Source organism: Pecten maximus, chromosome 7 (genome assembly GCF_902652985.1).
Source record: "Pecten maximus chromosome 7, xPecMax1.1, whole genome shotgun sequence".
In the NCBI taxonomy this organism is placed as follows: Eukaryota; Metazoa; Mollusca; class Bivalvia; order Pectinida; family Pectinidae; genus Pecten; species Pecten maximus.
Window position 1 is genome coordinate 10934450 of NC_047021.1, and position 14839 is coordinate 10949288.

The following is a 14839-nucleotide window of genomic DNA, read 5'->3' on the forward strand; positions in this document are numbered from 1 at the left end:
AATTAGTCCTCAGTTTATAAGTATTCAGTGTATCATCGTAAGACCCTGGTCATTAATGTTTAATATATGACTTGGTTTTAGCCTTTGTGTAGTCATCTTGCAGCAAGTACGCACTACATGCGTTGTCACCGTCAGCCCTTGAACTATGACCAGATTCTCACATGATAAAAGTACACAGAATGTGGTGCTATTTCCGGTCCCAAGTGGTCTTAGTTTAGCTTCGTATGTTTAAGAGCTGGGAAATGTATGTGATACTGTTACTCTGACGGAAGTCCCGGTAGCTCCTTAATGCCCACTCCCTTGTCACAGAGGTCTAAAAGTGTGATTCTGTCGATACTATTGTACCCAATGATGTGCTCTTTTTGTCTCTGATATGATTTGGAGACGGTTGTTGTGTGGCACCGGTGGAATATTTGCACCAGCGATATACTAATTTTGATCATCACATTTTCTTTGTTTTTAAACAATTACGTGCAGGTTTTTAGTTAATTGGATTGTATTAATCAAACCAGTAAAACGCCACAAATCACTGGCCATGTATCGAGGGTTGTACATGTTGTTGATATTAAACCTTTACTCTCTTTCGACGACGTCGGGATTCATGTCCGTTTTGAGGTTCTGCAATGACACGTCTTCCGTATCCTTCTCCACTAAATGTGTGTCATGTTCGCGCAATGCACAAGTGGACTGTCCACCTGGAACACAAAAACTTACCCGGAACCGAGGCTTATCCGACTGTACATACCCGATTGATTTTAAGGGCTTGGAATTATCATTTGGGGGTTGTCGGCATTCGTGTTTGGAGACTGTGCAGATTCCGAAATGTTGTGATGGATATTGGGGACCTAACTGTGATCGTAAGTACATAGTAATATATTGGGATTTGTATCAGTTTCCTGAGCCTTAAAATTGGTTTTTCAGACGTAAAAAGTAACATTATCATAAATAATAATAATCATAAAAAGAAAGAAATAACAAGTTTGATTTTTTTTAGATTTCTCTACCGTGAGTAGATTTCTTGCCTTTGGCAAATTACACGCGCCTACACTGACAATGAAAGTTATTCAATGTACAATCTTAACTTTTGAAAGTTTTACTTCGTCATAGGAGTCTGGGTCTCATGGAAGACTATCCGCATGTACTGATTAATTGTCTTTTTCTCGACCTTTGACCTCAAAAGACAGTTTACGTCACTCAATTAAAAGCAAAATACGTTTTCTGGTGACCATCCTATAACGCTATACTATAAAAGTACATGGTTTATCTGATGAAAACCCATTTATATGTATCTTTATAACGATATACACTGTACTATAAAAGTACAGGTTTATCTAAAGAAGTACCATTTATATATATCGTAATAAAGATATACTATAAAAGTACATGGTTTATCTAAAGAAGTATGTTTCGTTATAACAATATACTATAAATGTACATAGTTTATCTGGTGAAAACCCATTTATATGTATCGTTATAACGATTTACTATAAAGGTACATGGTTCATCTAAAGAAGTACCATTTATATGTATCGTTATAACGATTTACTATAAATGTACATGGTTTATATAAAGAAATACCATTTATATGTATCGTTATAACGATATACTATAAATGTACATGGTTTATCTAAAGAAAGTACCATTTATATGTATCGTTATAACAATATAATATAAATGTACATGGTTTATCTAAAGAAGTACCATTTATATGTATCATTATCATGGTTTATCTAAAGAAGTACCATTTATATGTATCGTTATAACGATTTACTATAAAAGTACATGGTTAATCTGAAGAAAACCCATTTATATGTATCGTTATAACGATTTAAAATAAAAAATAAAAGTAATGGTTTATCTAAAGAAGTACCATTTATATGTATCGTAATAACGATATACTATAAAAGTACATGGTTTATTTAAAGAAATCGTTATAACAATATACTATAAATGTACATGGTTTATCTAAAGAAGTACCATTTATATGTATCGTTATAACAATATACTATAAATGTACATGGTTTATCTAAAGAAGTACCATTTATATGTATCGTTATAACGATATAATATAAAAGTACATGGTTTATCTGATGAAGTACCATTTATATGTATCGTCATAACGATTTACTATAAAAGTACATGGTTAATCTGAAGAAAACCCATTTATATGTATCGTTATAACGATTTAAAATAAAAGTAATGGTTTATCTAAAGAAGTACCATTTATATGTATCGTTATAACGATTTACTATAAATGTACATGGTTTATCTAAAGAAGTTCCATTTATATGTTTCGTTATAACGATTTACTATAAAAGTACATGGTTTATCTGATGAAGTAGCATTTATATGTTTCGTTATAACGATTTACTATAAAAGTACATGTTTATCTAAAGAAGTAGCATTTATATGTTTCGTTATAACGATTTACTATAAAAGTACATGGTTTATCTGATGAAGTAGCATTTATATGTTTCGTTATAACGATATACACTGTACTATAAAAGTACATGGTTTATCTGATTAAGTACCATGTATATGTATCGTTATAACAATATACTATAAAAGTACATGGTTTATCTGATTAAGTACCATGTATATGTATCGTTATAACAATATACTATAAAAGTACATGGTTTATCTGATTAAGTACCATGTATATGTATCGTTATAACAATATACTATAAAAGTACATGGTTTATCTAAAGAAGTAGCATTTATATGTATCGTTATAACAATATACTATAAAAGTACATGGTTTATCTGATTAAGTACCATGTATATGTATCGTTATAACAATATACTATAAAAGTACATGGTTTATCTAAAGAAGTACCATTTATATGTATCGTTATAACGATATACTATAAAAGTACATGGTTTATCTAAAGAAGTAGCATTTATATGTATCGTTATAACAATATACTATAAAAGTACATGGTTTATCTGATGAAGTCTCATTTTTGTACCGTTATACGATTACTAATTTGATCGGATAAAACTATCAAGGCACTACTACAATATTGACGGACATAGGGTTCTTGAGACACTTATCATTAAGGACGTACATACCAGTAGGCGTTTGGACGGAGTTTACTCATTAAAATGTTATATATAAACGGATGTCACTCGTGATAGCCCAGTACAAGCCACCTAACATGTAAACACATTTTCATTGTTATACAAGTTTTTTTTTAGCTTCTATGTTTATGTGTCAGAAGCAACAGTGAGACAAAGAAAGCGTGATATGGACAGCATGTTACATCCAGTAATATATAAAGGATTCATTCACTTACGATTCAACATTTGCTTTTTTTTTCTTTCTTTTTTCTTTAATTTTTTTTTCTTTCTTTCTTTTTTTTTCTTTCTTTTTTTTCTTTTTTCTTTCTTTCTTTTTTTCTTTCTTTTTTTTTTTTTTTTTTTTTTTTTTTTTTTGGTTTTGTAATATTGACAACTAAATTGATTCAGGGGAGTACTAATTAATCTAAATAATCTAAGCCTGACTAATCCACCGGGTAACATGTACTTTATTTCGAATTTGACATAATGAAATAGCCCTGATAGCTTTGTTAACCAACAGGGAATTTTGTTTCTGGTTAAAACAGCAACAGAGGCTGTATTTCTCCAAGCTTTGTCATTGAAATTATTGTAGACCTATCATGTAAATTATCTGTGTATGCGGTGAAAGCGCCATCATTTTCCCCATAACAATTCTGAAAACGATGTCCTTTCCCTACCTGGTAGTAGACACTCGACTCGGTTGGCTGGTGAATAGTAACGTATAGCATAGCAACAACAGTAGTTAGGATACACAAACTGTTACAATCTGATTTCTATATAGGGGTAAAATTACCGTTTGTGACTTATTCAAGGGTTAGTCATGCTAATAAGGTATCCAGTGCGTTTAAATAGCATACGTTGACCTAAATTGTAAGGGGTCTTACATGACGTATGTTAGGTTGCAAAAATAAAAATTTAAACCTACCTGTTTTAGACTCAAATCAGGTCAGCTTGTTTTTTGCCATGGTTGATAAAAATGTAGTAAATAGTTTTGCGCTAGCAGTATTCTGGAAGTCATTCCCTACTAAAACTCCTTGACAGAAACAAAACATGTTTGTCATTATCCACGCGAATAGCCTATGCTTTGTAAAATGTCCGCTTCAACTTTTCTTTGCTCTTTATTGTACGAGGTTCTCATTTGAAATTTACAGAACAAGACAAATTTGTACGGATTACAATCGAAAGCTGAATAACTTTCGCAGAACTATAAATAGTAATCCTATTAGACATACATTTCCGGTCATCTTATATCAAAACACACTTACAGCCGCTACACCGATACATCTTTACGCTACCTTTTTCATTGAAGCAATATATTCGTTTCCAGTTTACTACAGTTAACTCAATTAGAAATAATCTGGTAATATCCACAATTTATAACCAGGTAATATCCATATACACAATAACCAGACAATATCCATCTAAACAATAACCAGGTAATATCCGTGCACTATAACCAGGTAATATCCATACACAATAACCAGGTAATATCCATACACAATAACCAGGTAGTATCCGTACACTATAACTAGGTAATATCCATAACTATAACCAGGTAATATTTCATTATACACAATAACCAGGTAATATACATACTCTAAAACCAGGTAATATCCATACACTAAAACCGGGTAATATCAACATACACTATAACCAGATAATATCCATACACAATAACCAGGTAGTATCCATACACTATACCCAGGTAATATCCATACACTATAGCCAGGTAATATCTCAATATACACAATAACCAGGTAATATCTCAATATACACAATAACCAGGTAATATCCATACACAATAACCAGGTATTATCCATAACTATAACCAGGTAATATCCGTGCACTATAACCAGGTAATATCCATACACTATAACCAGGTAATATCAACATACACAATAACCAGGTATTATCCATACACTATAACCAGGTAATATCTCAATATACACAATGACCAGGTAATATCCATAGCTATAACCAGGTAATATCTCAATATACACTATAACCAGGTAATATCCATACACAATGACCAAGTAATATCCATACACAATAACCAGGTAATATCCATACACAATAACCAGGTAATATCCATACACTATAACCAGGTAATATCCATACACATTAACCAGGTAATATCCATACGCATTAACCAGGTAATATCCATAATCTATAACCAGGTAATATCCATACACTATTACCAGGTAAAATCCATACACTATAACCAGGTAATATCCAAACACAATAACCAGGTCATATCCATACACAATAACCAGGTCATATCAATATACACAATAACCAGGTAATATCCATACACTATAACCAGGTTATATCCATACACTATAACCAGGTAATATCCATACACTATTACCAGGTAATATCCATACACTATAACCAGGTAATATCCAAACACAATAACCAGGTTATATCCATACACTATAACCAGGTAATATCAACATACACAATAACCAGGTAATATCCATACACTATAACCAGGTAATATCCATACACAATAACCAGGTAATATCAACATACACAATAACCAGGTAATATCCATACACTATAACCAGGTAATATCCATAAACAATAACCAGGTAATATCAACATACACAATAACCAGGTAATATCCATACACTATTACCAGGTAATATCTATACACAATAACCAGGTAATATCAACATACACAATAACCAGGTAATATATATACACAATAACCAGGTAATATCCATACACAATAACCAGGTAATATCCATACAAAATAACCAGGTAATATCAATATACACAATAACCAGGTAATATCCATACAAAATAACCAGGTAATATATATACACAATAACCAGGTAATATCCATACACAATAACCAGGTAATATCCATACACAATAACCAGGTCATATCAATATACACAATAACCAGGTAATATCAACATACACAATAACCAGGTAATATACATACACTATAACCAGGTAATATCCATACACTATAACCAGGTAATATCCATACACTATTACCAGGTAATATCTATACACAATAACCAGGTAATATACATACACTCTAACCAGGTTATACACATACACTAAAACCAGGTAATATCAATATGCATAATAACCAGGTAATATCCATACACTATAACCAGGTAATATCAATATACATAATAACCAGGTAATATCCATACACAATAACCAGGTAATATCCATACACAATAACCAAGTAATATCAATATGCATAATAACCAGGTAATATCCATACACTATAACCAGGTAATATCAATATACATAATAACCAGGTAATATCCATACACAATAACCAGGTAATATCCATACACAATAACCAGGTTATATCCATACACAATAACCAGGTAATATCCATACACTATTACCAGGTAATATCAACATACACTATTACCAGGTAATATCCATACACAATAACCAGGTAATATCCATACACAATAACCAGGTAATATTTCATTATACACAATAACCAGGTAATATTTCATTATACACAATAACCAGGTAATATCCGTACACTATAACCAGGTAATATCCATACACTATAACCAGGTAATATCAATATACATAATAACCAGGTAATATCCATACACAATAACCAGGTAATATCCATACACAATAACCAGGTAATATCCATACACTATAACCAGGTAATATACATACACTATAAACAGGTAATATCCATACACTTTAACCAGGTAATATCCATACACATTAACCAGGTAATATCCATACACTATTACCAGGTAATATCCATACACAATAACCAGGTAATATCCATACACTATAACCAGGTAATATCCATACACTATTACCAGGTAATATCCATACACAATAACCAGGTAATATCCATACACAATAACCAGGTAATATCCATACACTATAACCAGGTAATATCCATACACAATGACCAGGTAATATCCATACACAATGACCAGGTAATATCCATACACTATAACCAGGTAATATTCATACACTATAACCAGGTAATATCCATACACTATAACCAGGTAATATCCATACACAATAACCAGGTAATATCCATACACTATAATCAGGTGATTTCCATATACAAAACCAGGTAATATCCATATGCAATAACCAGGTAATATCCATACACTATAACCAGGTAATATTCATACACTATAACCAGGTAATATCCATACACAATGACCAAGTAATATCCATACACAATAACCAGGTAATATCCATACACTATAACCAGGTAATATCCATACATTATAACCAGGTAATATCCACACATTATAACCAGGTAATATCAATATACATAATAACCAGGTAATATCCATACACTATACCCAGACCAGGTAATATCCATACACAATAACCAGGTAATATCCATACACAATGACCAGGTAATATCCATACACTATAACCAGGTAATATCCATACACTATAACCAGGTAATATCCATACACAATAACCAGGTAATATCCATACACAATGACCAGGTAATATCCATACACGTGTACTATAACCAGGTAATATCCATACACTATAACCAGGTAATATACATACACAATAACCAGGTAATATCCATACACTATAACCAGGTAATAACCATACACAATGACCAGGTAATATCCATTCACAATAACCAGGTAATATGCATACACTATAATCAGGTGATTTCCATATACAAAACCAGGTAATATCCATATGCAATAACCAGGTAATGTCCATACACTATAACCAGGTAATATCCATACAATATAACCAGGTAATATCCATACACAATGACCAGGTAATATCCATACACAATGACCAGGTAATATCCATACACTATAACCAGGTAATATTCATACACTATAACCAGGTAATATCCATACACAATGACCAGGTAATATCCATACACTATAACCAGGTAATATTCATACACTATAACCAGGTAATATCCATACACAATGACCAGGTAATATCCATACACTATAACCAGGTACGCCGGTTTTTTTTTTTTTTTTTTTTTTACATTACTTGGGCTTCCTTCTGACTTGTAATATAAGTATTTATGGCTGCAAAATGCAAACAGATTGTATGAGAAGCAACCACACATTTAATTTGGGTAATTGTAGGATATCTCTTAGTGATATCCTTTATTAAAATATGCAAGAAATTGCTGAAAATATGGACATATACTTAATTCCTGGATGACGAAAGTATAAAATTAAATTCAATAACATGTACTAGAAATTTAGGACAGACTAAAACAAATATGGTTACTACTAAATAAAGACAAATATAGCCGTTTTAGATTAACTTAAGTATGGAGATCTTTAATGCTCAAAGAAACTTTGTGACTATAAAGGAATATGATACAAACACCAACGAAGTAAACGTAATGTTAGTTGCGTGTCTGTGATAATCACATTATACCAGTATTGTTTTTTCTGCCAAATCAGACAAGAACTTGTACCAACTATAGTTTAGTTAGTAGTGAATTTGACCGCTTAACCCGGAGTAGAGACGCTAGCCGATACGCAAGTAAGCATATCAATATTTCAAAATTGAAAATGACGAAATTAATTATATAAGCACAACAGGGAACGCCGACATCATAACGGAATCAAAGTTATACAGCAATATATATAAGTCAAAGAAGTTATATTAATGCATACCACTGGATCCTTGCTAAGCGTATGTCTGCAGGATACGAATTACTTGAAATGTTAATATGGGGCAAAGAAGTAATACCAACAATGTGGACAATGATAAATGTCAAATTTATCAGGCAATCTGCCCTTTGATCAGAACACAAAGAATACAAATACAATCACATGATATATATAAAGTACTAGGAATACAATAACAAACAGTAATGGTAATATATATATATAGTTAAAAAAAACATGAACCCTTCATCAGCCTTATTTTTCAACTTCTGTTCGTATCAATTATAATCTTTACTGTATCTTATGATATTTCTTGTATTGTTTATATATCATGTGGTTGTATTGGTATTCTTTGTGTCTTGATAAAGGGGCAGATTCTCAAAACTGACATTTTTCATTGTCCACACTGTTGGTATTACTTCTTTGCCCTGTATATATGTGTGTATATTGATTTGTATAAAGACTATTGAAAACCTACAAGGATAAAAACACGAGTTTGTTCCGGTAAAGTATGATTGACATCTTCTGCTTCATCGACGGCACTCTTGACTCATTGACAGGGCTATAAATGGACCTAGTCACTGTATAACATTTAAATTTCACTATTGTTCAGGCTCACATAAATCATAGCTAGTTTTGTATCTTATCCTTATTGTTGTCAGTCATTCTAGACACGCTAATATGTCGAGTGTGCTATGTATTGTTTAAAACATTATCCTTTTCGTGTACGGCATGATTTGTGATTGTTGATTGTTGATTTATTGGTCTTCGGTTCCGATATAGTAAATGTCCTGCATACCTGGGTATACCATGTATTACTGTTGTTCATGAAGACAGAAAAATCCTATTTGTTTTATCCCAAGGATGATAACATGCCTTTAAATATGGTCTCTGTCCCTCCATGTGTTCTTTCCTGTGCTTTCATATAGTTTTTGACCTACCCCTTCAGTACCCTATCAGGGAGTCTACATGCCTTGACGGCGGAACACGCCTTGACGTGATTGTTGACAATTGGATTGTTATATATTGTTAAATATTATGTTGTTGGTACAATGTGATGATATCTATAGTACTTCACTTAGTAATATACTACCAATCTGTTCTGTGACCTTTCCAAGGTCACAATCTAAATACCATCGCCACTGTACCAAATCACTAAATAACCAAACTGTTTTACAGCTTATTAATCTGAGGTGTGTCCAGTGTAATCATATAGTCACATCACGAATAGCATTTGATACCGTTTGTGATATACGGATACTTATCCATATACATATATTTACATTCAGTATGCTTGAAAACATTGGCGACAGTTGTATTCAATTTTCATAGCATCATCACAGTTTGTAATAATGCCGGGGATCTCGTTATTTACATTATCATTATCATTGATTTTATCAGATGATATAAAAAAAAAAATAACCGTAATGTTAATATAATGAATACAAATTATTTTTCCAAATGAGATCATAACTACATTGGCTAACGCGATAGATGGAATAAGTCCAGAAAACAACTATTGATAGAGTGGACGTGTTATCTAGAACTATATATATATATATTAACACTTGTCGTGTCTTGGTAATTTAGGATCATATTAGATAGATAATCGAATATCAAAATATCATGGAAATAAAAGATGTATAGCACAAATATTGCCATAATGTAGGTTATATGCCGGAAAGCCTTCTGCACTCATGGCGCAATTAGTTGCCCTCTGTACTGATTACAATATTGCTTGTCCTCTATACTGATGGCGCTATTGTTTGCCCTCTGTACTGATGGCGCTATTGTTTGCCCTCTGTACTGATGGCGCTATTGTTTGTCCTCTGTACTGATGGCAATATTGTTTGTCCTCTGTACTGATGGCGCTATTGTTTGTCCTCTGTACTGATTGCGCTATCGTTTGTCCTCTATACTGATGGCCCTATCGTTTGTCCTCTGTACTGATGGCAATATTGTTTGTCCTCTGTACTGATGGCGCTATTGTTTGTCCTCTATACTGATGGCGCTATTGTTTGTCCTCTGTACTGATGGCGCTATTGTTTGTCCTCTTTACTGATGGCAATATTGTTTGTCCTCGATACTGATGGCGCTATCGTTTGTCCTCTATACTGATGGCCCTATCGTTTGTCCTCTGTACTGATGGCAATATTGTTTGTCCTCTGTACTGATGGCACTATTGTTTGTCCTCTGTACTGATGGCACTATCGTTTGTCCTCTTTACTGATGGCAATATTGTTTGTCCTCTGTACTGATGGTGATATCGTTTGTCCTCTATACTGATGGTGATATCGTTTGTCCTCTATACTGATGGTGATATCGTTTGTCCTCTATACTGATGGCAATACTGTTTGTCCTCTGTACTGATGGCAATATCGTTTGTCCTCTGTACTGATGGCAATATTGTTTGTCCTCTGTACTGATGGCAATATGGTTTGTCCTCTGTACTGATGGCAATATTGTTTGTCCTCTGTACTGATGGCACTATTGTTTGTCTTCTGTACTGATGGCAATACTGTTGGTCTTCTGTACTGATGGCAATATGGTTTGTCCTCTGTACTGATGGCAATATTGTTTGTCCTCTGTACTGATGGCAATACTGTTGGTCTTCTGTACTGATGGCAATATTGTTTGTCCTCTATACTGATGGCAATACTGTTTGTCTTCTGTACTGATGGTGATATCGTTTGTCCTCTATACGGATGGCAATATTGTTTGTCTTCTGTACTGATGGCGCTATCGTTTGTCCTCTATACTGATGGTGATATTGTTTGTCCTCTATACTGATGGCACTATCGTTTGTCCTCTGTACTGATGGTACTATCGTTTGTCCTCTATACTGATGGCAATACTGTTTGTCTTCTGTACTGATGGTGATATCGTTTAACCTCTATACGGATGGCAATATTGTTTGTCTTCTGTACTGATGGCGCTATCGTTTGTCCTCTATACTGATGGTGATATCGTTTGTCCTCTATACTGATGGTGATATCGTTTGTCCTCTGTACTGATGGTACTATCGTTTGTCCTCTGTACGGATGGCAATATTGTTTGTCCTCTATACTGATGGTGATATCGTTTGTCCTCTGTACTGATGGCAATATTGTTTGTCCTCTGTACTGATGGCAATATTGTTTGTCCTCTATACTGATGGCAATACTGTTTGTCCTCTGTACTGATGGTAATATCATTTGTCCTCTATACTGATGGTGATATCGTTTGTCCTCTGTACTGATGGTGATATCGTTTGTCCTCTATACTGATGACACTATCGTTTGTCCTCGATACTGATGGCGCTATCGTTTGTCCTCTGTACTGATGGTGCTATCGTTTGTCCTCTGTACTGATGGCACTATCGTTTGTCCTCTGTACTGATGGCAATATCGTTTGTCCTCTATACTGATGGTGATATCGTTTGTCCTCTATATTGATGGCAATATCGTTTGTCCTCTATACTGATGGCACTATCGTTTGTCCTCTATACTGGTGGCACTATCGTTTGTCCTCTATACTGGTGGCACTATCGTTTGTCCTCTATACTGGTGGCACTATCGTTTGTCCTCTATACTGATGGCAATATTGTTTGTCTTCTGTACTGATGGCAATATTGTTTGTCCCCAGTACTGATGGCGCTACCGTTTGTCCTCTGTCCTGATGGCACTTTCGTTTGTCCTCTGTACAGATGGCACTATCATTTGTCCTCTGTACTGATGGCGACATCGTTTGTCCACATTACTGTTGGCGCTATTGTTTGTCTCAAGTACTGATGACACTATCGTTTGTCCTCGATACTGATGGCACTTTCGTTTGTCCTCTGTACTAATGGCGCTATTGTTGCCCTCTCTACTGATGGCGCTATCGCATGTCCTCTGTACTGATGGCAATATGTTTTGTCCCCAGTACTGATTGCGACATCGTTTGTCTACATTACTGATGGCGCTATTGTTGTCCTCTCTACTGATTGCGACATCGTTTGTCCACAGTACTGATGGCGCTATCGTTTATCCTCTGTACAGATGGCGCTATCATTTGTCCTCTGTACTGATGGCGCAATCATTTGTCCTCTGTACTGATGGCAATATTGTTTGTCCCCAGTACTGATGGCGACATCATCTGTCCTCTATACTGATGGCAATATTGTTTGTCCCCAGTACTGATTGCGACATCGTTTGTCCACATTACTGATGGCGCTATTGTTGTTCTCTCTACTGATGGCGCTATCGTTTGTCCTCTGTACAGATGGCGCTATCGCATGTCCTCTGTACTGATGGCAATATCGTTTGTCCTCTGTACTGATTGCGCTATCGTTTGTCCTCTGTACTGATGGCGCTATCGCATGTCCTCTGTACTGATGGCAATATCGTTTGTCCTCTGTACTGATGGTGATATTGTTTGTCCTCTGTACTTATGGCAATATTGTTTGTCCCCAGTACTGATGGCGCTATTGTTGTCCTCTGTACTGATGGCGCTATCATTTGTCTTCTGTACTGATGGCGACTTCGTTTGTCCTTTGTACTGATTGCGATATCGTTTGTCCCCAGTACAGATGACGCAATCGTTTATGTTCAGGGATTATATGCCCAATTCGGCTGCCGAATAATCATAATCATATAGTAATGATATAATTTAATATTGTTAAATGACTTAATCTAATTTCATGTGTGTATTTTTTTTTTTTTTTTTTTTTTATTATTATCATTTTTTTTATCTTTTTATTTTAGGCTGTCCAGGGATTCATGGACTAGTGTGCTCGGGCCACGGTGAATGTAATGATACCATGACCGGTACTGGATCTTGTCAATGTCACGTACGTATTCACACCTTTTATACGTTGTATTTCTTAATTTTATTCATGAAGGAAAATCATTCTGATTTATGTGTCGCGTCTGCTGATAACACCTAACGTTTGAATTAGGGCTGTAATATAATTGTTGGAAATCAACCAAGATTGCTTAGGCAAGGGGACATCTCCTTTTTGATTGTTTTGAGAGACATGTTTAAAGCTTGCCTTTATGATAAACGTCTCCATATATTATAACACTCCTTAAACTTTGTTTTTATTTCTGGTATTTTCTCGGACTTGCTACAGATAGCGTAGAATTGGATGGTTTTTTCAGTGTCAAACGTACTAGTCCAAACTTAAGCTGAGTCATAGCTCGATGTTCTACCTGAAACGCAAGTGCTACGGAAATATTACACATTGTTACATAATCATTGAAATTGAGTGAAAGTTGGCGCTTCATTTAACATAATTATACGTTATATTACTGAACTCATATTTATATTTGTGATTCACCATGTTTTTCTTTAGCTCAATCTCTGTAACATATGCCATTGATAAGAATGAGCCGATTACTAACCATTGATATATGCATTGTCCACAGGAGGGTTTCACGGGATATGCTTGTGAAAAATGCGCTAACGAAACCATGTACGGACCGACTTGTTCAGGAGGTATTTAACTAATTTCTCTAAACTAGTCTATCAAAAATTCCTGGAATCATCTGCGGCAAGTTTTTTTTATCTAGATGTGTACATTTATTTAAAAAAACAACCTGGTTTCCCTAAGTACTCACGATAATACTTTATACGCTCTTCCATCCACGGCAACAGAGGTGATCAATATGTTGCTGTTTTTAATGAGAAATGTTAGAACATTACATATGAACTACTTGATGTACATTGTATGTCATGGATACATCATAGCCACCGCTAAATCCAGACTGAAGGTATTTTCTTTAGTGTCCATATGGGTAGATTCTCGCGCGGTTCCCGGTGATGTCAGACTCTCATTCGATGGAGATGGATGTATTGAACAGCAGCGTATATATCATACTGTTTCAGTTTGTGACTGTGTGAACGGGCTATGTGATGGAGGGGTCCTTGGAAATGGAGAATGTTATTGCGAGTCTGGGTACGAAGGACCGCGCTGTGACCAGTGTAAGTATTGGACGGATTAGGTTTGATATGGCACATACCGAACATTTGCCATAGATGCACTGCTTTATATGTTTCCTTGGCAGCTCTAAAATCATGTTCCATATACCTGAAACATAAACATTTCTGAATGAAACTGTGGGGTTTAATTTTAGAAGCAGGATGTCCGATTAATTTTTAACGAAGTCCCCGTTTGACAAGTATGT

At 34.6% G+C, this 14839-nt stretch overlaps 1 protein-coding gene across 1 annotated transcript in view; it reads left to right on the plus strand.

Annotated features, from left to right (window-relative positions):
- The first annotated feature begins 235 nt into the window (after positions 1 to 235).
- Positions 236 to 14839, plus strand: part of LOC117331583 (stabilin-2-like) — a 97245-nt gene continuing 82641 nt past the window's right edge. The window contains exons 1-4 of the mRNA XM_033890388.1: positions 236 to 857; positions 13418 to 13503; positions 14081 to 14150; positions 14541 to 14636. Of these exons, the coding sequence (XP_033746279.1) occupies positions 536 to 857; positions 13418 to 13503; positions 14081 to 14150; positions 14541 to 14636 (574 nt within the window). The 5' untranslated portion in view covers positions 236 to 535. The remainder of the gene's footprint in view (positions 858 to 13417; positions 13504 to 14080; positions 14151 to 14540; positions 14637 to 14839) is intronic.